At 43.3% G+C, this 27745-nt stretch overlaps 1 protein-coding gene and 1 non-coding gene across 11 annotated transcripts in view; both read right to left on the reverse strand.

Annotated features, from left to right (window-relative positions):
• CLIP1 (CAP-Gly domain containing linker protein 1) overlaps nt 1-27745 on the reverse strand; it is a 122431-nt gene that overhangs the window by 53160 nt on the left and 41526 nt on the right. For 4 of the 10 annotated variants that reach the window (XM_032654079.1, XM_032654081.1, XM_032654082.1 and 1 more), the window contains 7 exons: nt 16528-16652; nt 14223-14445; nt 10268-10465; nt 9542-9645; nt 6615-6675; nt 5166-5198; nt 2013-2117 (listed from right to left, as the gene is read on the reverse strand). In XM_032654079.1, the coding sequence (XP_032509970.1) occupies nt 2013-2117; nt 5166-5198; nt 6615-6675; nt 9542-9645; nt 10268-10465; nt 14223-14445; nt 16528-16652 (849 nt within the window). The remainder of the gene's footprint in view (nt 1-2012; nt 2118-5165; nt 5199-6614; nt 6676-9541; nt 9646-10267; nt 10466-14222; nt 14446-16527; nt 16653-27745) is intronic. The other 6 variants (XM_032654088.1, XM_032654089.1, XM_032654087.1 and 3 more) reach the window with 3 other exon arrangements.
• On the reverse strand, nt 17637-17708 carry TRNAE-UUC. The gene has a single exon. It is a non-coding gene; the product is annotated as a tRNA-Glu (tRNA).

The raw sequence follows: 27745 nt of genomic DNA on the forward strand, positions 1-27745 counted from the left end.
TTAAACCCCATTGCTACAAGGTCCATAACATAAATAAATTTAATCCAACAGGGCACTAATTCTTAATCAGTCACAACAAAACCATCAAACTGAGAAAATACCACATAAAAAATAAGGGGAAATCATAGTGTGGTTATGCAACATTTCCACAGCAGTTCCATTTTTTAATTTTATTTCCCAAAATCTGCCCTCAGGCAAAGCTATCTATGTGTCTGCCTTTCCCACCATAAAAGTCAGGTATCATTTCTTATTCTTGCTAATGTTTCTACAGCGCCAAGCACACTGTTTATAAACTGGGCTTACTGGCTTAGAGGAATTCTGAAGCACTTCCCAAAAAGGAATGTAGGTGATGGGAAACTTAGATGGGTCAGTGGTTAGTTTCACACTTGGCAAACCAAGAACGAGGATCAACAGGAGACAAGGCTTGTTATAGGCAGATGACAGCTTGCTTGAATCTGAAATACTTAAATAAACCATGCTGTCAATGGATGCCTTCTTTTCCACAGAAAACAAAACAAAAACAAAAACAAATCAACACTGTTTGCTGACAAAGCTGTAACGGAGATTTGTTCAGAAGTAAAAAAATACATCCTTACTTCAACAGCCAGCCACACCACGGGAGCTCAGTCTTACTATGAGTCCCTTGTATTTCCCAGATCAAGTCTTTGGCTCTCGGGTAACAAAGAAACGGCACCAAACTACCAGGATTTTTTTTTTCTTACCAAATACACAGACGATATCTTTAGTTTTGAGGCCGACTGAGAACATTTTCTTTCTCTTAAAAAATAAAAACTCGTGACTTAGAGAAAGAAATATTACTCGATTTTCTAGATTTTTTAGATCAATGATTTCTCAAGAAGAGAAATTTCTACAAATACTAATAATTCAAAAGGAAAAAAATCAGGATACCAAATTTGATCAGAGACAGAATCATTTCTGAAATTTTAAAATTAAGGATCTGTCTGATTTAGCTATTAACAGTCAAATTCGTGACTTAAGAGGTGTATAATACATACATGTTTTCTTATATGTGACTCAGATTAGTTCTTAAATCTTTTACCACAAAACTACTTCCATAATAGACAGACTCCATCCTGTAGTGGTTAAGAGCACAGACTCTGGGGTCAAATGGCCCAAATAGAAATCCTGGCCCCACTATCTGTATTAGCTGTGTGACCTTGGACATATTATTTAACCTCTCCGTGCCTCGGTTTCCTCACCTGTAAAATGGGGACAATACTACTACCTCCCCTGGGGTTGTGGTAAGACTGAATAAGTTAATACTTGTAAAGTGCTTGGAATAGTGCCTGGCATAAAGTAAGCACTATATGCGTGCTTAAATACATAAATAAGTGAAAACATGACTAATGCACTGGTTCTGAGAGCCAAACGCAGTGAGCTGGGGGTTGTAAGAAGCCATTCTGTTCCCAACACACTTTTTCCTCCTGACCGCTGAGATTCTAACCTACTGGGTAACAGAAATTCAAAGAGATCGGGTGCGAAGAAAAAAAGATAGCTGGGGTGAAAGTCCCTAACTCTCATTAAAAAAGAGCCAACGTTTCAATTCCCTTTGCCTAAGAGGCCAGGGAAGAAGGCAGGAAAAGAGAGCTAAAGTGAAACAACAAAAAATTATTTAGAAAACCCACTAGGAATATGAGAACAAGAGGACCACTGACTGCTGGTGCAAACTGGAGAAAGGTATTTCCCGGTATTAATACGAAGAACCTCAAATGCAGCTGTGGACGTCCACGCGGTCTACACAGTCGCTGGGTTTCAGATCTTGATTTTGGTTGAGTTAACCAAAGGAATGAATCTTCACCTTGGACCAAAGGTTCCACATAAAACACCTGTGCCCACCCATCAGCCTACACTCACGAGCACCTGGGCAGTGCCAAGACCAAACTCAAGTTGAACCACTGGGTCAAGGCTTAGGCCAACTGCAGGGCCCGTCACCCGCGGTGTCCACCGTTCGCAAACATGGGTCTGCTTCATTAAATAGTGAAAACCATTACCCTAGTGTCTTCTAACTCCCTCTGGAGTTTGTCAGCTTTGGTCTTTTCAAAGAGCAGGCTCTGTTCAAGCTCCTTAATGCGGGCATGCTCCAGTTTGGTCTGCGTCTGTCAGTAAAAAGGAAGAGGAAGAAACACAACAGTGCCACCGTGACATGCCAGCACAGGAGGAGAGGGCGCGGCATGCAGGCTGAGCCGGCAGTACCTTCCGCCGAAGGATGAACAGAAAGGGTGATGGAGGAGGGATGAGGGTGGACAGAGATGAAGAGGCTGGGGGTGAGGATGAACACTATGGACAAGAGGATGAGGTGGGCAGGGGACATGGGCTAGTCTACTGAGAAAGAAAAAATGGAAAACACATGAGGCAAGGTGAAAGGTGTCAGATGCATGCAGCCAAATATGTTATATTGATAAGTGAAGTTTATCAGCACAAATTAGAATAGTTAATATTCCCCTAATCTATCATTTTCCCTCCTCCCCACAACAGCTACTTGACATTAATGTGTATGTAACTGACTCGGTGACTTAAAAAGTGAATTGACCCTCAAAATGATCATTAGCACCCAAATATGGAAAAGATAACGTCATAAGTCTCTAAGTGTTCAGTTAGTCCCTAGAGCAGATCTTTGCACTTTGGCATACAATTTGACGTGAGCGAGGGTCAAGTATTAAACCTAACGAAGGAAATCTAGGACCTAGAGCTAAGGAAATCACACCAGTGGCCTTTTTGCTGAGATGAGTGAGAAGGGTCTGAGATTCTCGGCAACATTCCCGTATATGACAGGTGAGGAGTCACTAAAGCTCTCATTTCCTTCCAAGGGTGGACTTTCCAAAGACTGTTGCCAGAAAACAAAGCGGCGGGGGGGGGGGGGGGGGGGGGGGGGGGGGGGGGGGCGGGGGGCGGGGATCAGATTTAAAAGAGAAAATTCAGTAATAATTATGCTTGAGGGCCTCCATCCCTGAGGTTCAAAGCAGGAGCAAAGTTGAACTGCAACTGGTAAGGGGCTCATAATCTTGATCCTAAGACAACTCATTCTTCTCAGTTCAGAGGTAAGAAACGGTGACTCAACAGAAAGGCATGAGTTTCAACTCCATGCAAAAAGAGCCGGTAAGGTCTTCACATGTTTCAAAACCTCAGACTCCCCATCATCACTTACATGGAAGCTGATGGAGGGGCCAGAGGGCAACCTCTTTCTAACAGGCTTGAGTGCATCAGAATCTTAATCAATTTGAAATAACCTAGATCAGTCTGAACGGACCTCTTTCCCCACTCACCTCTCCCATCCAAGAGGTTATCAACATAATCAACTGATAAAACCTGTTGACAGAGCTGCTCCCAGCAGCTTCTAGTTATTTTGTGGTTCCAACCGGTAGGATCTATCAGTCTGGACAATTAAGGGCAACAAGGAAATGACGACAAACTCTAAAGTGACAGAAAGGAGTGCAAAGCTTAAGGTGGAATGTTTTACATTATAAACATCTTTGCTCACTCCAGTGGTACTCTGGGGATTTCAGTGCATTCAAGAGGTCAGTTTGCTTGCGAACCAGGTATAAAAAAACCATCACAGAATATTTAAAAAGTAAATAAAGTTTTTTTTGTAAAACTTCTTCACCTGCTTCAGCTCTTTACATTCAAGAAAAATGAAATAAAATTCAAAACCTAATTGTCTGGGTAGTCCCCTTCGTCCATATGTACCTTAGACAGAGGTTGTTCAAGTTACCTGCTTTTACAAGAAAAGAATCTAATCCAGATCTACACAGTTGGGGTCACAGCCTCAAGAACAGAAAGAAATCCAAAATTAACAGGAAGAAACCAAAGACAACAGAACCTTTCTTCCCTTGACACCGAGTTCAGTGTCCTCTGGGTGAAAGGTCACTACTTCCAGATAAAAAGCAAATGCCCACTGAATGTGATCTTCTCCCCATCCCGAGATCCTCCAGGTGCCTCCTGACTGGTGAGAGTGCACACGAATGATCTGGGCTCCACAGCTGTATTTGGTCAACTACCAGCAAGGAAGCTAGGGATCTGCTTCCCTTCCACGGAGCACAACCCTCCCATTAAAATTATTCCTTTCTTAGAACAGGACCGAGTATCCCAAGAGTAGAGCCCTGGGGCAGGGGATTGAGAGAGAAAGCCAAGGCTCCGCGAGAAGCGCACAGGAGAGGCGGGAGGGAGTCCCATGCAGACTGGCTCCGGAGGTAGCAGGAGCCTGTTTTGGAAGCAGAGAAGAGACCCAGATCACTGAAGGAGCTTTCACAAAAAGGAGACCTTCAGAACGGAGGCTTTTTAAAAAGTTCAGTCTCGAGTCGTCTAGTTCAGCTGCCGGGAGGTGGTGGGAAGAAAAATTCTGTTTTAATCTTGTTCTCTTGTAGTGGTACCTCAAAGGAAGAAGTTTTTAGGTTTTTTTCAACTGGCATCTCAGCTGGCAGGGTACGCCGAGAAGCCGTGCTTTTGAGGCCACTCTGGTACGATCTAAACAGAGGGAGGAAGGAAAAAATACACCTCCGTGCCTAGTGGCACTGCTACTAGAAAAATCTCTCTTCAAGAATAATAAATTTAAAATACACAACGTCTTCACTGAAGAATGCTTGCCTTTAGCCTCAAACTAGGGAAAACAGGGCCCCAACAAACAAGTTTGAATTTCTCGTCAGCTGCACTGGCAGCCATTGGCCAGCAGTGGGAGCTCACACAAAAGGCAATCAGCCTGGGACTCCATTCCTTTATTTTTATGGGAATAAATTAAACTTGGGGAAACTTTCCCCCAAAATTTCTGTAACAACTTCATCTAATATGTTTTATGTTTCAGTCAGGTATCATCTATTTTGTAATAATTCTATTAAAACTAGAAGGCATTATGAATTAAGGGAAGAAGGCCGGGCCCCATACAAAAGTCTTTTCTTTCTTTTTGCCGAAATTCTTTAAAGAAACGTGTGCCTATGTGTTAAACAAATGGGTTTACAGAACTTAGTCATTACATACAATTTCTTCAGGATTCAAATGTAACTGCTTTGAAAGCCCACATGCACAGAAATATTAAGGACAATGTCTCAAGATCAGATTATGCAGTTAGTATTTGAGTATATCAATAAGCATTTTAATCTGTAATCAATCTGTGTTAACAAGGGAAATATCCACACAGTTAAGTGCCCTCTTACATTCTCAGGATCTTCAGAAATCTGGCTCTTTTGCTATCAGTAAAAAAATAAAATAATTAACAACAAAAGAGAGATTCAACTAAAGTTTCAATATGTGTTAGGGTTTCAAAATAACTGATTAATTACAAGTTTATCAGACAGATTATCCTAGCCTAGTGCTGATGTAAATATTTTAACTGCCCCTCCTCAAAACATCATAGGCTGTATTTGACATGAATTAGATGATGATATGAAACTTCTAATGAGATTTTGGGGTGTTTTTAAATGGATGAGAACAACACAAAAGTCAGCTAAAGGACTGCGACTCTACATGAAATGAGGGAGGAAGATACCCATCAAATTACTAATAATCCAATAAATTCTGGGCCTTATAAAGCTAGAACTCAGAATATGTTTCCCTTATTCTTCATTGACTGTAAAGATACATTTATTCCCAAAGAAATCAGTCTTATTTGGAAGGACTCTTGAAATTGAAGCATGGTGTGGGCAATCAATAGACTAAAATTGCTACAGTAGCAAAAATGTGTATTCTGAGAACTGCACAGACAAGTGAAACTTTTACTAAAATATTACAGCTTAAAGTACCAAAAATCTGCAAATTTGAAAATTTTTAACTTTATATTTGTCATACATCTAGCAGTGGTTTGAAAAGCATCAAAACTATTTAATTCTGGTGTCTTATTAAAAACTAATACGAATGACTGTTAAGAGAGAGAAACTTGATGCTAAAGGAAAATCTGTGAATTTAAAAGACGCCATGGAATAAAGGAGTTGAAATAAAATTGTTCTTTTTCTGGTAATTACTAGAAAAAAAAAATCAGGGCTTCCCTGGTGGCACAGTGGTTGAGAGTCTGCCTGCCGATGCAGGGGACACGGGTTCGTGCCCCGGTCCGGGAAGATCCCACATGCCGCGGAGCGGCTGCGCTCGTGAGCCATGGCTGCTGAGCCTGCGCGTCCGGAGCCTGTGCTCCGCAATGGGAGAGGCCACAACAGTGAGAGGCCCGCGTACAGGGAAAAAAAAAAAAAAAAAAATCAATTACTAGAACATACATTTATTGTCTATAGGGTTACAAAGGATTTATCCTGCTCAACTGAAAAGCAAAGCTGAGATTGTTCTGAACTATCATGATGAAATAAAAAGTGTTCTTTAAAATGCCATTTCAGATCATTGGAGGAAGGTACAGAGTCTCACATAGGACACACTGCCAGATTTATGACTTGATTAACTCCAATTCAAGGTTTTGAATTCTGAAGCATGAGAAAAGGGTAGTAAAAATTTTACTCGGCCACTGGAGTTGGGACGGCACAGTGACAGGCTCGAGGGCAGCCACAGCCCACAGGCCAGGGTTCCTGCCGCCCCCCTCTGCTGCCTGTTCTGACCACAACAATTTTATCCGTATTTCTCAATACTGTACCCATAAAGGCTTTAGAGAGCTGGTGGGGTTTTACCTCAAGATCGCCCTTAGTAATTGATTCTTCTTCAACCCGGAACTGAAGGTCCTCAACCTTCCTGTGGAATAAAATCAAAACAAAACACGTAAGAAAGTAACTAAGAAACACCTCTGCCTTATCCCAAAATTATATATATATAATCAATGTCCTGATGAATGTATCAGATGATGATGGAAAGAAATGCCTTAGAGACATAGAAAATAAAGAAATGCATCTTTAAGCCTCTAGTTTAAAGGGAAACTCTAAAGTTTTATCCAGGTATGGATTCCAGAAGGGATGAGGTAGCGTTGAGAAAAAGCAACTGGTTCCCCAGGTCAATGCCGCCAGAAATGGATCTAATCAAGGCAAGATCTCTTCTCCTCCTCCACCCCCTCCTCCCAGAAAAAAGAAAAAAAAAAGACAAGATCAGCCTGAAAGGAAAAGGTTTGATTACCACAGAAACCGGTTTGAGAATGGAAGTCTATAATTTCTACTTTCCAATAACAGAACATAGGGGAAAATGGTACAGAAAACAAATCTCTCTTTATACCACCCCACATCAGGCATTCTAGCGTGAGGTTAGCAGAGATGCTACCCATGCAGAGATCCCCAGGACAACACGAGTACCTGTTCCAAGAGTGGGAGAATAAGGCTGTGAATAATTTGGGAGAGAGGCAATCAAGGATCCTATTTCTTTGCTTCTAAAATGCACATTTCTTTTTCACATTTAAAAATCTCTGATATGGGGCTTCCCTGGTGGCGCAGTGGTTGAGAGTCCGCCTGCCGCTGCCGGGGACACGGGTTCGTGCCCCGGTCCGGGAAGATCCCACATGCCGCGGAGCGGCTGGGCCCGTGAGCCATGGCCGCTGGGCCTGCGCGTCCGGAGCCTGTGCTCCGCAACGGGAGAGGCCACAACGGTGAGAGGCCCGCGTACCGCACAAAAAAAAAAAAAAAAAAAAAACATCTCTGATATGGCACGTGGGTTTCAATTAATGCCATCACAAAGTCAATGAAATATGATACTAGGAAGATCTACAAAATCTGGGTAACACCCACATTGTGAATCTTTACAAAACTGGATGTAAGAGAAGGAAGAAAAGGAGGACAAATCTACATGCAAAAAAAAAAAAAAAATCTTTCAAATTCACTAGCATTTCTAACAAAATTAAGAATAAAAAAATTCTACTTGGTTAAGTCAGAAATACAATCATAGGTTAAAGCCCTCAAGCTTACTGGAGAGCTGGGGGACATTTCTACTGCCCAGAAGTCAGCAGAGCAACAGCCGGTTTAAAAACAGAAGCAGGGCTTCCCTGGTGGTGCAGCGGTTGAGAGTCTGCCTGCCGATGCAGGGGACATGGCTTCGTGCCCCGGTCCGGGAAGATCCCACATGCCGCGGAGCGGCTGGGCCCATGAGCCATGGCCGCTGGGCCTGCGCGTCCGGAGCCTGTGCTCCGCAACGGGAGAGGCCACAACGGTGAGAGGCCCGCGTACCGCAAAAAAAAAAAAAAAAAAAAAAAAATCTCTGATATGGCACGTGGGTTTCAATTAATGCCATCACAAAGTCAATGAAATATGATACTAGGAAGATCTACAAAATCTGGGTAACACCCACATTGTGAATCTTTACAAAACTGGATGTAAGAGAAGGAAGAAAAGGAGGACAAATCTACATGCAAAAAAAAAAAAAAAATCTTTCAAATTCACTAGCATTTCTAACAAAATTAAGAATAAAAAAATTCTACTTGGTTAAGTCAGAAATACAATCATAGGTTAAAGCCCTCAAGCTTACTGGAGAGCTGGGGGACATTTCTACTGCCCAGAAGTCAGCAGAGCAACAGCCGGTTTAAAAACAGAAGCAGGGCTTCCCTGGTGGTGCAGCGGTTGAGAGTCTGCCTGCCGATGCAGGGGACATGGCTTCGTGCCCCGGTCCGGGAAGATCCCACATGCCGCGGAGCGGCTGGGCCCATGAGCCATGGCCACTGAGCCTGCGCATCCGGAGCCTGTGCTCCGCAACAGGAGAGGCCATAACAGTGAGAGGCCCGCGTACCGCAAAAAAAAAAAACAAAAACAGAAGCAAGTGGTACAGATGCCTTGGCCTTCAGAAGGGCCTGTCACTATGTCTCGTTCACTTGTAGCCATTTTTAGGATGCAAGGAGAACTTCCTGTGTATAGTGCTTCTCTCTCCAGTGGGACAGCCATTTCCCTAGTAAGGCACTGTTACTATCCCCCTGTATCCCCCAGCACAGTAGTGCTCGTGACCATCCTAAAGAGCCCTGCATTACATCGCTGCGATCAGAAATGACAGGAGATGGCATTAAGTGCAACCAAGGACAAACAACGTCCCATAGCCCAGAGACAGTCAAACCGTTTCCACGCAGACACTTTTCCCAGAGATCTTGTTTGCTAATGGCCTCAAAAGACCTTTTATAAGAATCAAACTTGCTTTCTCTGTCTCACACAGTTTAGCACCTGATTTCATCCTGACCTGGATAATTCTCTAATTGAGAGTTTTGTTTTCCTATAAAGGTAATGAGTTTCCTGAGGTCAGGGCCCCTCTGTCACCCCCCAGACACAATACGATTTCATTAGATATGCAGAAGGAGTTTCATAAATACCAGGTAACTGGGCCTAGAAAATCCATTTTCCAGGAGTGGCTCTAGGTAGAAGCTGGGTTTGAATTAACTGACTCAGGCCATCCTCTAGAGGATGTTTGGCACACAGTAGGTGCTCAATAAATAGTTGTTAAATTAATCAGGGCACATTTAGCTGGTTCCAAACTTCTCAAAAAAGTCAAATCAAAGCAAACCCTCCTCACACAGCACGAGGAGTTCAATCTCCACTGAACACACAGAGAGTCCTTTGGTTCTAAGGGTTTGACACCAACAAGGCTGTTGATGGGGAAGTTCTCCCGAAGGCTGTTTAAAAGGAGAACAGTTCAGGATCACCTTCTCTCCTCTTCAAGTTGGTTGAGAAGCTCCACCTTCTCCCTGTCAGCAGCTTCCACCATTGCTCGCAGCTGGTCCATCTTGGCCTCCAATTCCAGGACATGCTGGGGAAGGCAAGGGTGTCGGTGAGTGGCCTCCTTCTGACCCAGATGCATGCCCAGGGATGCCTCCAAAGAGCTACGGCTAAATGGTACCACTGTGGGTCAGCATTACTCAAAAAACCTTTTCGCATTAAAATGCTTTCTATGATCTCTTATGATAGGTTATTCTCGGCAGCACTCCTGGGAGCTAGATGATGAAAAACCACACCATTAAAGAAATAAAGGGGCAATGTTAAAACAACGCTCATCTTTTTTGAGCTGAAACTCGTACAAAGCATAATGTACAAAACAGGAGCCGTCGCCACTGGTAAGGTCCTCGTACACACGCTCACCTGACAGGCCAAGAGACCTGGACGTAAAGACCAAAAGAGCGCAACAGACTCGAGAAGAACAGAACTTCATCTTTATGATGATGCAAACTGGTACCCCAGGGCACAGCTTTCAAACAAGCCCAGCAAAGACATCTATGCTCCTTTCCAGTGCGCTCGAGACCAGCTCCCCGGCTCCAAGCACCAAGTACGCTGTTCAACCTCCTCCCTCAATTTAGAAACCATCACAGTCTCTGCAACAAGATCAGCTTAGAACCTGTCACCATCTCTGCAACAAGGTCAGTGCCAGACTTCACCTGGTCGTGTCCGTCCCGGGCCAGAGCTAGCTCCTGCTCTATCTCCCCCACGTGGCTCGTGGCCTTGGCCACCTCCGCCCTCTCTAGATCCCGTTCAGCCAGCAGCTGCTCAATGTGCTGCTGCTTCTCCTTCAGGGCCTCCTGGAGGGCAGTGGTGCCGGAGATCTTCCTGGCGTAACGGGAGGAGGTTTCGGTCAACTGCAAAGGAAAGTTAAAGAAGTGAAGGGCGATGATGCTATCAGGGATGCAAGGAGGGAGCGATGCATGCAGGCAGGTGTCTCCTCAGCAAAGCAAAAGCACTGCCCCGGCTCGCAGGCTTGCCGAGGCTTAGGTAAGGCTTTTCATCGAGGAAACAAGACAGCGTGTGCCTCCTGTCTGCCAATTTCACAAAGAACCCAGCAATGTAAAGAAGCCATGGAACAACCGGGAAGATGTTTAGAAGAAGTGGCTCAAAAGCAAAGGTGCCCTGAGCTCGGCTGACGGGGCCGGGTAGGAATCTAAAAAATTCCTCAGAACCCAGGTAACAAGCTTCTCTAGACTCCGTTTCGGCCTGAGCTTCATGAATAGTTATCTTCTTGTTATGACGGTCTGGTCAATCTTTTGATCCTTAGAGTTCGGGATTAGACCTGTTTTTCAACTTCTTAAGCTTCTAAATACCATTACGTGACCAAGAGGTCACGCTTGGAGTCACAAACCTTCTTTCAATTGATTACGTAGCTGGATCTCTGTCAGGATTTTCTTCATCTTTCTTTCAAGATGAAAGGCAGAGGTGATTTCACCCAGGAATCCAGCCATGAGGACCTGAATCCCAGTCACCAGAAAGACTTATAAAGACAAAAGATTAAAAGGAAACCTGTATGTGCCTTCAAAAGCATGTGTGAGTGGGTGAATGAGTGCGCAAGTACACGTAAGAGAAAGGAGGAAAAAGGGCATGGGAGAGAGAAAGGTGGGGGGGAGATAAACCTGTGGAGAAAGAGAAGCAGGGGAAGGAAGGAGGGAAAAAAAATGGGGACTGGAGAGGGAACGGGGGGGGGCGGGGGAAACAAGAGGGGAGGGAGGAAGAGTGGTGGGCTGAGGCGTGGAGAAAACGTGTTTCAGCGCTGTCACCCGTTCATCTTTGCTGCTTCACACACCCGATACCTCCTCAAGATGGCTAATCGTCATGTAAAAACACAGAGGATGTAACCTTCCATTAAATGTGCATAGGTAATGTGGGCAAGCTGAGTAACACTCTTCCAAGCTGGGCTCCGGGGGCTGGGAGGTGGTCCAGAAGAGGCCACATCCCTTGGTGAGCGTCTGTCCACGGCCATTTACTTGGTGATGACTGGCTCCAGGTCGACGCCGCTCGACTTCGCCCTCTGCAGTCAAAGCCTCGCTTGCTGCTTGAAGGCTCTCCTCGTCCTCTGTCTAGCTGAGCCCCCGGCCAGGACGCAGACTGACAGTGAGGATCTGCCGTCAGTTCAGAGTTAGGCAGTTTGACAGCTATGAGAGTAAAGTACACCCAAACTGTCCTTCGTTGTTTCTATTTAGTGAAATTTCTTGAATTACTTAAGTATATGGGGGGGGTGGGGAATTCCTAGTCTCTCTTTTAACCATCTGACCTTGATTTTCCAATTTTACTATGTGGTTATACTTTCTCGTACTAACGTTTCTTCCTGAAGACACTAAATCTGAGGTTCCCAAACCCCGCGCAGAGGTACACCCCAGGGTACTGCAGCAAACTCACAGGGAGACACAAGGAAACAGAGCGACACCCGTTGGATACCATGCAAACTACTAGCTGGAGGGGATTCAGTTTCAACCTTGGATTGTACTACATTCCTTTCCATAACGTCATGTCTTTCCGAAGCCGGGTTTTGGCTACTGCCAGACCAAAAGCAAGTACTGTGCAAAAACCAATATGGCACAGGAAGTGAGGGTGGCAGTGTCCAGGAAGAGTCCAAGGTCTGACAGGATATGCAATGCCCAAGAAGAGCATGCAACCTAATACTAGTTCACTGTGGTTATTCAAGAATGAATTAAAAATATTCTTTTTCCTTTCAATTAATGTGAACCTTTTTTTTTTTTTTTGGAAGAGCTATTAAATTGTTAGGACATAAATATTAAGTTGTTTGGACCTAACTACTTAATAAACAGAACTGTTAGCTCTTTCTTTAGGCCTACGGGCACTGTGAAAAAATAACTGAGACTAAAGGTTCTGTGGAACCAGAAAGGCTGGGCACCTCTGTACTCAGTTCTTTCAGATCGCTGTGCATTAAGGAATGTCCCCACTTTATATATATATACAAGGGATCACGTTGTTGAGGTGTATTTTTAAGAAGTCACGCTTTCAATTACTCTGTATTTTTGGTATATTCTTTTATGGTGATTTTTGGTTTAGAAACTATAGCCACGCTATATAAAGAGGTACAGAAACAAGCTGTTTTACAAGGCAAGGAGACTCATTTCTCTTTTGCTAGTTTTCTTCAAAAGAAAATGAGGTGAACTAAGAGGAATCAGAACTGTTCTAAAGAGTAAGAGGACCGGTTGGGGGAGCAGCGGGGGCGCTTGGGCATCTCCAAAGAAACGGACACTTAATTACAACGTAGTAAAAATTACACAAGAAATAATTCCTAATCCAGGGTAGATACTTTCACGGAATTGTTCCTGGATTAGTAAACTCGATTTCCACTTTAGAGCTTGCTGACCCACTCTGAACAAGGCTTCATCCAAACAGAGGGGTTTCTTCATCCATTTCACTCAAACATTCAAAAAGTTCTTGACAAGCTTTTCTCATAAGTCCATTTGTAATTTTTCTGTTGAAGATGCAGACTTTTATATGCAAAATGACATAGTACAAGCAGGTATTTATTTTACTTGAACATAAGAGGAACAAAGTCCAGAGAAGCATAACCCCTACTTTAAAGAAAGATGCTTCCGCTGTTGCCTTCCCTGCCCAAGGTCAATGGAGAGAAGGCAAAATGAGATCAAGGGCCAGCCGTTGCCTTCCCTGCCCAAGGTCAATGGAGAGAAGGCAAAACGAGATCAAGGGCCAGCAGCCTTACTGCCCGATCATGACACTTCACATTCTAACTCCTGTCTGTCATTCATTGTCATAAACCAGAGATCCTGAATTCAGACTGGAGTACAAGCTCATACTGCCACTTCAAATTTAAACAGTATTTGCCTCACTTCCAGTGAATAAACTAAAGGGTGGGGGGTGGGAGGGGGCAAAGCCAAAAAGTCATTGCTTTGACACTAAAAAAAAAAGCATGACATTAACAAACAGAATGAGATGCGGCCTATTTTGATTCTGATAATTTTCTGTTGCTGATCTAAATGGGAAAGAGAGGGAGAAAGTAAGAGGGGGTGGGGGAAGGGGGAGATGGAGACAAAACAAAACATGGCTTTTCCTAGCATCCTTTCAAGTTCCCTAAGTTCCCCTCTGCATCCTCTGGCCTGAGTCAGGAACGCTCCACACACCAACTGCTTTCAGTGGGTTAGACTGTATGAACATAATACTAAAATTCTAAGAACATGCCTTTTCTCAAACGACTGTAGTTCCTAAAATTGTTTGATGTCAAAGAGAAAGAGACCCAGGTCCTTGAAGAAAAGGATCCCTCCAATTCTCCTGTCCTTCTGATGCCAAAATAATTTCAGAATACTCAATCATCCCATATGTTAGACTAAGTAGTAGTTACTATAGATTCACCAAGAACTGTTATATCTTAAAGTCTAAGGAACCTGAAAAGGGCTGTTAAAAAAATTCTTTATTTCAAACTTGTATTCTTGCTAGAGGTTTTTGTTTTGTTGCAAAATTTGTAAGGACTTTCACAAGCTACAGAGAACATTTAGTACAAGGGCAAGGGGAGACTTAACATCTCCTAAAGCAAAGCAGGCACACCGACGGGGTGGGGGTGGGGGCATTTACAGTGCCTGGGACGCAGAAACACGCAGCGGGAGAAGGGAGGCTTACCAATCCTGTCCGACTGGGTTTGCTGCTTACAGAGGAGGCCACAGAGCTCATGGAGCTGAGAGAAGAGGCAGAAGGGCTGCGTGTCAGGCTGGCGGGTGTGGTCGCCATCACCCGCCTCACGGCAGCGGCCTTGGCTTTGGCTGGTGTGGTGGAAGGGAAGCCAATCTTGGTCACTTTGTGGACAGGAGCAAACAGGCCATATTTGGGTTGACACTGAAAATACCTTTAGGGGACAACAACAGGAACAGTAACAGGAAGCAAGTTAATTACAAGAAATACAACTATAACCAAAAAGCTCTCCTGACTCGTAACTCGTGACTGGTTTGCTGTGAATTTTACCAACCAGCTGGGGTGGTGCACCAGCCCGTGGCACGCACTGGTGTGCAAGCTGATAAATAACCATAATAATAGTTTTTTTTTAATTTATTATTTTTTAAAATTATTGATTTATTTTTGGCTGCAGTGGGTCTTCGTTGCTGCGTGCAGGCTTTCTCTAGTTGCAGTGACCAGGGGCTACTTTTCGTTGCAGTGCACGGGCTTCTCATTGTGGTGTCTTCGCTTGTTGCAGAGCAAGGGCTCTAGGCTTCAGTAGTTGCGGCACACGGGCTCAGTAGTTGTGGCTCACAGGCTCTAGAGTGCAGGCTCAGTAGCTGTGGCGTGTGGGCTCAGTAGTTGTTGCTCGCGGGCTCTAGAGCGCAGGCTCACTAGCTGTGGCTCACGGGCTTAGTTGCTCCGCAGCATGTGGGATCTTCCCAGACCAGGGCTCGAACCTGTGTCCCCTGCATTGGCAGGCGGATTCTTAACCACTGCACCACCAGGAAAGCCCCACAATAATGTTTTAGAAAACACACTAGGAAATAACAGTATGATACACAGAGATGGAATCACTCATCTGTTACTAAGATTTTATGCAAAGGGAAGGTATTTCTACTATCTGATAAACACACAGCAGAGGAGTGATCCCACTTAATAAAACCCTGCCAAACAAAGGGCAAGAGAAATCAAACAAGCACCTAACTCTGGCAGATTCACTCAGGTAAAGGTGGAGTAGTATCAACTGGTACTGACACTTGGAGATCTCACGACTCTAGCGAATTATAACAACTTAATATGAAGGATATCAATGATACGGCTTCATTATCGTTGCAGCACCAAGAGATTTTTTTAATCTCCTCGAGGCATTATTATTGTATTTGGTACAGAAGACCTATACGTTTATAATCAGTCTGTAAACATTTTATAAGTAAAATGTTAACTACAACACTTTATACTACTAACAATAATGCATCAGAGACCACAACTGTGCCCAAGGCCTTCAAAGCATCTGAAGTGTGGGAAACGCCTCTTGCATTCATCTGCATGACTTAACTCCCACCCTATCCCTGTGAGGTGAGAGTGGGGTTATCCTCACAGTGGAATAGGTGTGCTTGCCGTCAGTCCTCTTGCCACAGGATGGAATCCTTGTCACCAGATATAAAGACACATTTTGCGTTCTTGTCCTAACGAAAGCAGCTTCCTTCTCCTCACTCCCCCTACCCTCCAATGCCCAGAAACTCATTCAGACGTTGACTGCTATCAAAGGGAGAGCAGCCAAAAGGATGATATAGTATTTCCTTTCTATTTTGAAAAATAAAATGAAAACACTATAGATGATACTATAATTGTAGAAACATGTCATTACACACTTGTCTAAATCCATAGAATGTATACCAAGAATAAACTGTAATATAAACTACAGACTTTGGGGGATAATGATGTGTCAATATAGGTTCACCAGCTGTAATAAATGGACCACTTGGGTGCAGGATGTTGATAACGGGGGAGGCTGTGCATGTGTGGGGCAGGGGGTAGAGGAGGGATATCTCTGTACCTTCCTCTCAATTTTGCTGTGAACCTAAAACTGCTCTAAAAAAAAAAAAAAAAAAAAAAAGCCTTAAAAATAAATAGATAGGGCTTCCCTGGTGGTGCAGTGGCTAAGGATCCACTAGGACAGCCCACGCACAGCAACGAAGACCTAACACAGCCAAAAATAAATAAAATTAATAGAGTTTTAAAATAAAATAAATAGATAGATAAATAAACCAAACACTTGCTCAGAATCTACTCAGACGCACTGCACATATTACTAAAACAGACAGTCGAAAGACTCTGATTCTAGTGGGGGGAAAAACCTGTAGATGAGTCTTAGGAAATAAAAGTGCAGCTCTTCAAAACACTCACGTCCATCTTATTATACACGGTTGGCGGGATCGGCTTGAGCACCTTTACATGCAAGAGGGAGACGAGATTCCAACTGCCAACAAACCTTGTTCCAGCGACAGCCCCATCGTTCTTCCCAAGAGGCTCATCCAACTCCACACCACACCACTCTCCCTTGGCGAAGTCTGTCTCCCCAAGAAACCGGACGACGCCAGCCTTCGTGCCACCAACCTGGAAGAAGAGAACGTTAAAAGGAAGAGATGAACATAATTACAATTTCACAGCTTAATCCTTTGCAGCTGCAGCCAATACTGTGTTCCATCATTTCTCCAAGCAGCTCTTCTCTTAACCTCCTCTCCAACTCTTCAAAGAGTTCTCTCCAAAGGTTAGCAAAGTCCACCTGGGTGACTTCAGTCGCCAGAGTGATCCGATACCTGATATAGTCCAATAATGAAATTGTCTAGGTGATGCGCAGTCATCAACATTTGGTCCAATTAAAAAAATACCTTATCACTCCGGAGGGAGGTTTCTGCTTCAAAATAAATATTTGCTACAAAAATAAAACACCTACGTCATTAAAGAAAAACAAAATTCATGCATAATCCACTGTAACAACTGCTGTGTTTATGTTCCCAAATGTCCTTTACATCATTATCCAGGTAAAGCAATAACACGTACATGTTAAAGACAAATATTCACACATCCACACACATGAAATGTAAATTCTTTAAAATATTTTAAATATTGATATTTTCCACTGTGAGGCTCTCCATTTCTTCACAACTATTAAAATGACTGTTCTTCACATTTTACGTGAACTGTTCAAAGCTGTGAATCTTTTTAAATGTCTCTTTGTCCCAGCTGTTGTTTGACATAACATGCAAACATTAATTATTTCCAAAATTATCCCATCAGCATTTATTATTTCTTCCTTTGCCATTATTTTTCTATTTCAAGTACTCATTTTATCATATCCTCTCTCACATGCACATAAGAACAGATCTGAGTCTTATTACAGTTTCAAAAGTTCAGTAACTGTGCTACTGCCATGGCATTTTGATTACTGCTACTTCACAACCTGCATGATATTTCCTGGGGCTGGCTTTCCCTTATTACTATTATTCTTTAGAATACTGATTTTCTTACTTTTAGCTAAGCTTCTTTTTTCCTTTTTTAAGATTTTTTGGCTGAGCCTCAGGGCTCGCGGGGTCTTAGTTCCCCAACCAGGGCTCGAACCTGGGCCCCAGCGGTGAAAGCACAGAGTCCTAACCACTGGACCACCAGGGAATTCCCTCTTTTTCCTTAATTAAAAAAAATCCCCAATTATACAAGAGGCGAGTCACCGCAGGCAATTAAGAACATTATGAACAAAAAATAAATGTTATTCCTGTAATCTCAACACCCAGGGACACTCACTGCTGACATTTAAGCTTTGTTGAAAATGGAAAATGTTAAAGTCTCAAAGCTATATACTTTTTCTCTGAAAGACAAACTCTTTGTGAAACTGATTTAAGGAACCAAAGCAGTTACAGTTTAAGGTACCCTAGGCAGGAGAGCATGTGAAGGGTGACAGAGGGCAGGCAGTCCCCGGACAGTTCAGAAACATCCTGGTGTCATGACAGGTGTCACTGAGGAAAGATGGAGTTGGAGGCTGGAGAAAACTCCACGCAGGAACCGTTGTGTCCAGCACCGCAATCCACAGTGCACAGCAGGAGACACTCAACAAACATTTGCTGAAGAAATGAAAGGTGACCTTCTCCATAGGGAACTACACAGAAAAGGCCATTTTTCCATGTAAACCAACAAAAGGAAAAAGATATCCAGTGGCTGAGGCTGAATTTCATGGCTCAGAAGAGAGCAAAGGAAGAAATATGCTAACACAAACTAAGTAAGCATGAGCTCCAAGTTGAACAAATTCAAATGCCAGCTCTGTCTATGAGTTAGTCAAGTTGCTTAGTTTCTAAATCTTAGTTTCGGAACTTCCCTGGTGGTCCAGTGGTTAAGAATCTGCCTTTCAATGCAGGGGACGCAGGTTCGATCCCTGGTCGGGGAATTAAGATCCCACATGCCGCGGGGCAACTAAGCCTGCGTGCCACAACTAGAGAGAAGCTCTTGAGCCACAACAAAGAGCCTACGTGCTGCAGCTAAGATCCAATGCAGCCATAAATAAATCAATCAATCTTAGCTTCCTCATAAGTAAAATGGTGATAATTACAGGATTGCTGTGAAGATTAAATAAAATAATCCACATAAAACTGTTTAGTCAGTGCCTGACAGTGTGAGAGTCTGCTATATGTTAGCAGCCAGTGTGTCCATGCTAAGGAAAGTACTAGTTGTAGATCTGGCAAATGGGACTTTTTAGCACTCTTATTGGTGACCATGGAATGTATGAATAGTAACCTATATAAAATTGGCCTCTGTTTTCTCTGTCCTCTTACACACCTTTCAGAGCAGCAGACTAACCAGCATCACATGAGCAGAACACAGCACATTAGCTAAAGATGATGCAATCTTTCCAGATAATCTGTTGAATTCTTTGGGGGTGAGTCTAAGCTACTGTCATGCCAACTGTTTTTCCAAGAGGCGTCTAACAGGCTGTGGGCAGTAAATTCTCCAAACAAACCGTGGCTTCACTCAGATCAGAAGCTTTATAACAAATTACCACAAACAGATCAGCAACTTTTTCTCTAAATGCAGGTAACAGAACATACATCTACCCCCCGCCAAAAAAAAAGCCATAAAGTTTGTTTCAAATGGATGACTACTAGTTCCTAGAATGAGCAGTTTTCTTATACTTTTTCTCTCACCTAACTTGAAATTCTTGACTCATATAACATAATATGCTTTCCTTTCCCCTCTGAAAGATCCTTAGTAATTATTCAAAATATCTTTAACACAGACAGAAAGTCACATCCAAAATCACTCACTTTTCTACTTAATCATTTTACAGTCAAATTTTTTTCTAAGCATTTAAACATGGTTTTATAAAGTTAAGTTTTACTTCTCATGTGTTCCAGAGAACCCAGAGTATTATAGCATGTGCACTTACATTAAGTATAAGCCACAATTTTCAAATCTATGTTTTAGGGGCAGATAACAGGATTTTTAAAAAATATTTATTTATTTATCATTCATTTGGTTGCACTAGGTCTTAGTTGTAGCAGGCGGGCTCTTTACTTGTGGCAGGTGGGCTCCTTGGTTGCAGCTCGCTGGCTCCTTAGCTGTGGCATGGGAACTCTTAGTAGCGGCATGCATATGGGATCTAGTTCCCTGACCAGGGATCGAACCCAGGCCCCCTGCATTGGGAGCACGGAATCTTAACCACTACACCGCCAGGGAAGTCCCAGATATCAAGATCATTAAAGATAAAAAATTTTACAACACTGAAACAAAAAAATGGATCCCTACGGCAAACACAAGTAACTACCATTCATTCTCTTTACTTTCAGAATATATACATATAACTCATAACACTGTGGTCAACCTAAGTCAAAATTAGAAGTCACTACTGGAGACCAAATTAATTTAAACTAGAAACTCAGCTAAAGGAAAACCTAGCTGTGGTCAGGCTTTAGCAAATCTCAGGTTTTTCAGCTCTCATTCATTCATTCAATATATATTTCCTGAGTGCTTGGGCCCTGAGGATACAAATATAAACAGAATACAGTGTTGGTCACTGACAGAAAAATTCAAGCAAATATTTCTAGTGAAAAGTGATAAGCACTTTAAGAGGTTTCTACAAAATGCTGTGGGAACAAACACCGTTCTTGTAAACTCTTTTGAAAAATAAGAACACTGATAAATTCTGCTGGGGACGTCCCTTGTGGTCCAATGGCTAAGGCTTCACGCTCCCAATGCAGGGGGCCCGGGTTCCATCCCTGGTCAGGGAACTAGATCCCACATGTCACAACTAAGAGCCCGTGTGCCACAACTAAGGACTCCACGTGCTGCAACTAAAAAAGATCCTGTGTGCTGCAACTAAGACCTGGCGCAGCCAAATAAATAAATAAATATTTAAAAAGAAAACATTCTGCTGGGCTGATGAATGGGTCCACAAACAGGAAACAGGAAACCTTTCATCCTCTCTCAACTCTCCCATCTATTCATCAAATCTCAAACAAGCCATTTAACCTCACTGTGTCTCAATTTATAAAGCTATAAAATGTCCAGTGGGTGGTAACGAGGGACTGTGCCACAGGGATTTCGTGAGCAACTGAATTTCGTGAGGTGGCTTCTTAATTTAAAAAGGTAACTATGGCTAATTGGTATTTACCCATACAAATTTAGCCCTGACTTAAAACTTAATCACCTGTGAGATGATGACGTCCATATTTCGTATTACCTCAACTAGAGAGCAATCCAGCTTAGGGCAGCTCCACTGGGCAACTCCTGCAAGAAAGGCAAGATTCGCCTGGCCCGGTTTTTATCCACTGGTCCTAATTGCATCTCTTGTCATACTTTACAATGTTACTCCTCCCCTTTAAGGGTATAATGTGACAACAGTATTTAAAACCCTTTGATTCTTTTGACAATATTTTAGGAACACCTACTGTGTGCCAGGCACTGTTCTAAGTGCTTGGGAAAAGACAGTGAATGAGACAGAAAGTTTCCAGACTCTCATGGAGCCTAAATTCTGGTTAGAGGGAGATGGGCAATGAACAAATAAATAAATGAAAAGATCATTTTAAATACATAGAGGGGGACTTCCCTGGTGGCACAGTGGTTAAGAATGTTAAGTGGTGGGCTTCCCTGGTGGCGCAGTGGTTGAGAGTCCGCCTGCTGATGCAGGGGACACGGGTTCGTGCCCTTGTCTGGGAGGATCCCACATGCCGCGGAGCGGCTGGGCCGGTGAGCCATGGCCGCTGAGCCTGCACGTCCGGAGCCTGTGCTCCACAACAGGAGAAGCCACAGCGGTGAGAGGCCCGCACACCGCAAAAAAAAAAAAAAAAAAAAAAAGAATGTTAAGTGGTTAAGAACCTGGACACAGGTTCGAGCCCTAGTCCAGGAAGGTCCCACATGCTGTGGAGCAACTAAGCCCGTGAGCCACAACTACTGAGCCTGTGCACCACATCTACTGAAGCCTGTGCGCCTAGAGCCCGTGCTCTGCAACAAGAGAAGCCACCACGAGAAGCCCATGCACCACAACAAAGAGTAGCCCCCGCCCGCAGCAACGAAGAGCCAACGCAGCCAACAATTATTAATTAATTAAACTATTGCTATTAAAACAAAAGACCTGACACAGCAATAAAAGAAAAATAAATAATAAATGAATTTTTAAAAACATCCATTTGTAACTGTTTAAACATTTAATAGGAACCAAAAAAAAAAAAACCTACGATCCCTGAGGCTGATGAAAGAGCAGAATATTTAGGTGCCAGAGTCACGCTCTTGTAAAGCACTGAGATCAAAAAGTACCCCACTTGACCACAACGGTATTAGCCAAGTTTGCTTTTCTAATCTATATGTTTCAGAAGCTACAAAGAGTCTCAGCCTCAAGATATGTTTGTAAGTATGCTTAAAGAATTCACAGAAGCAGTATTAAAAGTTAGAAGATGTGATCTAGCAACAGGCATTGCAACATGAGACTCTGGCCCAGGCAGTGGTCCAACTTTCCTCTCTTCAAGTCCCAAAGCTAGACAGCATAAGGTGCCTCCTCGACCCAGAAACTCCCAAGCCCCAAGAGCCTACACAGAGTCCTCAAGGCAGAGATACCAGCTTTGACATGTTTGGCGTAAAGATACTGGCTTAGGTTTGCAAAGAGAACCTAATTTCACACTGACCAGCCAGTGCCCAGGTACTGAGCCCCGCAGAAAACCCCCAGCACTGTGAAAACAGCACTGGTGTAGGCAGACAGGGCGCCACCGCACAGGAGAACAGCGTGATGAGATCCACGCGTCAGGCGCATCACTCCGTAATTGTGTGAAGACCAGAACCAAGGAGAGACGGGGCTAGCAGCATGGACAGCGGTCTGGGGGTCCAGGGGAAGAGGATGATGGCTTAATGCAAGGCAGCGCAGGACAATGGGGCTGCAGAGAGGAGGACGGATAGTAAAACCAAAGACATGAAATCCAGCGGGCAGGTGGATGAGTTTATGCATTCCCAAGCCTCAAAAGTGAAAATGGCAAAAGCACACGAATCCTACCCTCTCACAGCTGAAAGCAACGAGCAGGAAGAGGAGCCCCGCTATCAGCTATGAACTCTACTGAGCCCGGCTGTGCACAGAGAGGAGGAAGCTGCCGAATCTAGCTTCTCATCAACAGTGTGATTCTCTGCGCTCCTTCCCAGACAACCCTACAAGGCTATGCTAAGATTTAAGGCTTAGGAAATTGAAAATGGAAAAAAAAAAAAAAAAAAAGGAAAACTAAAATCAGAAAAAATGATTCAAATGATTCAAATCTGCAGCAATCCTCACTGCAAAGGAATTAGGCTAAGACTGTGGTGCTGGAAAAGATCTCAACATTCAGCCAAGGTGTCCAGGAAGAGTTAACATAATGTTAACATAATGTGAACATCTGGAGTCTTCTCAACCTTGGGCCATACAAAGTAACAGATCCTTCTACTAACAACTACTCTATCAGCAATCAAGGGAAGCTCAGTTCCCTAGAGCTCAAACACCCCACCCAAAAAGAGCCCAAGAACCCCCCAGGTAGATGATGAACAAACGCCCAATATAAGTGCAATACCACAACCAGACTTGTAGATTTGGGGGTTATGAGTCACTGGTAAGAAGACTGAGAAAAACAGAAGAAATCAAATTATTAGAAAGGGCACACTTGTACACACTTTGTGGGAACATAAAATGCTAACGGCTTTTTGGACTGTACGTTGGCAATATTTATTATGATTTAAAATATTTATGTATTTTTTAACTCAGAAATTTCATTTCTAGGGAAAAAAGGCGGGGAGCAATCTAAATGTCTATGATTAAATTAGGTGCCCCAAACAGTGTGATATCAAACAGCAGCTTATTATTTTAAATGAAGAGTTGTATTTATTTACTAGCATAGAAATGCCCCAAATCTATCAAAGTATACTGTAAAATGGTGTGTATATAATATGACCCCACTATATGTGTTTTAAATTTACATGTTATAATAAGTCTCACAAATAATGCTGAACAAATGAAGACACACAGAAAAGTACATACTAAATGAACTGTAGTTATTTAGGCTCAAACACAAGCAAAATAACTTATAAGATTTTTTTTTTAAATCTCAGGAAGATGTTTTTCCCTTTCACAGTATCCAAAAGACCTACAGATTTATACTATAGGATTCTTAGTTTAAGAGCCCTGCGAGCAGCTCGTAGAAAGATAAAGCTTGTCACTTTAAAAACAAAAGCCTAAAAAGTCTCCTTCTCATACTTGGTCATAAGCTAAGCATTCAGCATAGAACATACAGTACCGGACACAGAGACAACCATCCTGAAACAGAACGGCTGGAAGTCAGTCAAGTTCTCGAGAACCTGACATCACATCCCTGAAATAGTGCCTACACCCGAAAATGCAGCAAGACCATCTCCAAAACATTCCGAGTAACTGGTCATCCCAGGGATTCCCAGTCTGGAAAGAGGTGAGTCTGAGAGTCAGCTGGACCACAGCATCAGCCCAAAGCAGCTCATGCCACAAGGCAGATGAAAGCAATCTTCAACTAAGGAGATCTGTGGAATATTCGTGAGGACAAATGGGAAAACAGAGGGGCCAGAGGGAGATGGGAAGGAGGCAGGTGGGTTTGTTACAAGCAGCTCCAACTGACCCTCCTTGACCCAGCTCATCTACCCTACTGAGGCCCACCAGCGTGGAGGGGGGCGAGGACAGGCTTCCCCAGGCCAGGACTGCCTCCCCCAAGATGGGAGTGCCCAATACAGTCATAGCTCAGGAGCTCCCACCTGGATCTTCAAGAGGTCATTGGGCTAAACCTCACACCTGACGCAGAAATCCCCTTTCCTGCTCTTCCGGCGATGAGAGCAAGAACTGGAGAGAGCTGCATGGAGAAGGCAGCCTCCACTCCTGCCCTCTCTGCGCTCGTTCCAAGTGGAAGGCGCCACGAGGGCACTGGGGGCAGGACTGGGAATATTCTATACTGCTTCTCACGTAACAGTGACCTAACGGACTTAGTTCTATTGGAAGTTTTTTACTGAAGCATAACTGACTTACAATGTCACATTAATTCAGGAGTGCAACGTGGGGACCTGATACTCTCATATATTACGAAATGATCACCAGGAAAATTCTAGTAACTGTCTATCACCATACAAAGTTATTACAATATTACTGACTACCTTACCTATGCTGTACATGACATCCCTGTGATTTACTTATTTTATGACTGGAGGTTTGTACCTCTTAATCCCCTTCACCTAATTCGCCCACTCCCCCCCCATCCCCCTCTGGCAGAACCAGTTTGTTCGCTGTATCCATGAATGAGTCTGTTTCTGTTTCATTATGTGTGTTGGTTTGTTTCATATTTTTAGATTCCACATATACAAGGAAAATCATATGATATTTGTCTTTCCTCTGACTTATTTCACTTAGCATAATACCCTCTAAGTCCATCCATGTTGTTGCCAGTGGCAAGATTCCGTTTTTTTTTATGGCTGAGTAATATCATTGTATATATATATCACATCTTTATCTACTCATCCACTGATGTACATTTAGGTTGCCAACAGAAGTTTTCTTTAATTAGGAGAATTCCAATCAAATATTTCAGATTTCTAAATCTAATTCCCTTTATACATGAATTTTGAAGTAGAAATGTTTTACATTCCTAAATCAAAGATTTCTATTATCTATTCTATTTAATGTGCTGCCTTCTATTCAAGGCAGCACACTGAAGTAGAAAAAACATATTAACTGGGAACAAGAGGCCATAATGATACGTATACACGTACATCACATATGACCTGAGGCAAGCTGCATTTCTTCTCTGGGCTTCAGTATTCTAAGCCAAAAGAGGCATTTGTTGATCTCAAAAGAGCCTTTCCAGATCTAAAATACTGTGATTCTAAGGTACTCCTTTAATTTCTCCTAGAAATACTAACCAAAACAGTAAATAATTTTACTGCCTCTAAAAACACTCTCATTAGACTTAAGACTCTTAGAGATTCAAATTCTGTTCCAAGTATGCTAGGTTTGAACATGTAATTAAAATGTTCCTACAAATACACCATTCAAGCCTCTACAAACCAACCTGCATCTGCAGATCCTCCTTCCTTACTATAAAAATGGAGGAAATCTCCGTCCGTCTCAATCGAAGGCAAAGCAATCCCCGTGTGCGCTCAGGGTGCCATCTCTTCCCAGGAACCTCATCCCAACACTGATTCCCCACGACCACCACTGTATCTGCACCCTGTTCCTCTAGTCCAGATCAGTTTAGTCAGGATGTAAACACCCCGGACTCTGCCATCTTTAGAAAACATCTTCCCTAGATCCAATATTCCTCCAGCATCAGCCTGACAACTCTACTCTTCTTCAACATCTGACTTCTTCAAAGAACGGTCACCCAAATCCACTTTCAACCACCCCTGATCTCTTCTTTACGAAGCAGCTGGAGCGATCTTTCCAAACTACAGATCTAATCACATCATTTATCAGTCTTGTTGCTCTTAAGGTCAAAATCAAAATCCTTAACACGGCCTAAACTTACAGGCCCTATGTCACCAGTCCCCGCAGACACCACCTAGTGAATGAGTCTCATCTCCTACCCCTATGGGCTCCTCCGCCTGTGCGGAGTGACACTGGCCACTTCCCCAAACGTGCCAACTCCCTCCCATCTGGGGAGTTTGCCAATCCCTCTGCTAGAATGTTCCCTCTTGCCACTACCATTCCTCTGCCTGGCCAATTCCTACTCTCCTTCAGGTCCACTTCAATCCTTACATCCTCATGGAAGCCTTTTGTTGTAAGCTAAACCATCCGGACCTTATCATTTTGTCTGTTTTATCAGCCAAGCAGCACAATACTTGACTAGAAATTTAATCAACTGTTTCTTACTCTGGTGGAAAAGGAGAGCTACTTGTTTTGAAAGCGTGCCATATGCTATCCCATTTCATTTACAGCTAAGCACTTAGAATGGAATTGCATATAAACTGCAGTCTAACCTACAAAGCTGTCCTGTGCTAAGGTAACAGGCTTCTGATTTAACCAAAGCTTACTAGATAAATATGTACCATAAGTCTTAAATATTTTAGGCCCTTTGACCTAGTAATTCCACCACTATAAATTTATCCTAGGAAAGTAAGAGAGATACACACAAAAAATTTTAAATGGCATCCATGACAGCAATATCTATACAGTAAAAAGTGGAGGAGAGGGGAAGGGAAGTAAACATCAGTAAAAATGAAAAGAAGAGTAAGCATCAGAAAACCTTCACTGTTGGGCTTCCCTGGTGGCACAGTGGTTGAGAGTCCGCCTGCCGAGGCAGGGGACACGGATTCGTGCCCCGGTCCGGGAAGATCTCACATGCTGCGGAGCGGCTGGGCCCGTGAGCCATAGTTGCTGAGCCTGCGTGTCCGGAGCCTGTGCTCCGCAACGGGAGAGGCCACGACAGTGAGAGGCCCGCGTACCGCAAAAATAAATAAATAAATAAATAACCTTCACTGCAACAGTGGTTAGGATACATGCTCTCACTGCCGAGGGCCCGGGTTCAATCCTTGGTGGTGGAACTGAAATCCCACAAGCCGCTCAGCGTGGTTAAAAAATAAAATAAAAATAAAATAAAATTGGTATAGCAAGTGAGTATGAGCTCAACAAACAAGTTACAGATTGAGCCGCAGAGCACTGACATACTGAAATGATGCTCTAAGTTCTGAAGCATCAACTGCTGTAACTCATGACTATTATAACCAGAAGAAGGAACCTACTGACCTTGAAACTAAGAGATCCAGAAGGACCCCGTTGAAGGTAACAGGTATTAAAGGGCTCCCACAGGTGCATGGGGCCTTCTAGATTCATGATGCTACAGGACTGGGGGACAGAAGTCCCAAGCTCTAAATCTAAAACCTATAGTGAACGTACTATACGACTACAGGGAGTCACTGCCTTTTTCCGGGCTTAAGTTTTCTTGTCTGTAGGACAAAAAAATCACAAAAACTTCCAATTTCAAAATTATACTATCAATCATCAGCTCTCCGTGACAGGTTCTGGAGTAAAAATACCTAAATTTTAATTGCAGAAGCACCACTCTTCAGGTTGTATGACCTTGGGCAAGTGATTGTACTTCTTAGGACCTCAGTTTCCTCACCAATTCTATGGGGGCTACTCCATATACTGCTGACACATTCAACGAGATGCACGGGACATTCTAAAGGCTAACAGCCATTCTTTT

The sequence above is a fragment of the Phocoena sinus genome, chromosome 14 (assembly GCF_008692025.1).
Source record: "Phocoena sinus isolate mPhoSin1 chromosome 14, mPhoSin1.pri, whole genome shotgun sequence".
Classification (NCBI taxonomy): Eukaryota; Metazoa; Chordata; class Mammalia; order Artiodactyla; family Phocoenidae; genus Phocoena; species Phocoena sinus.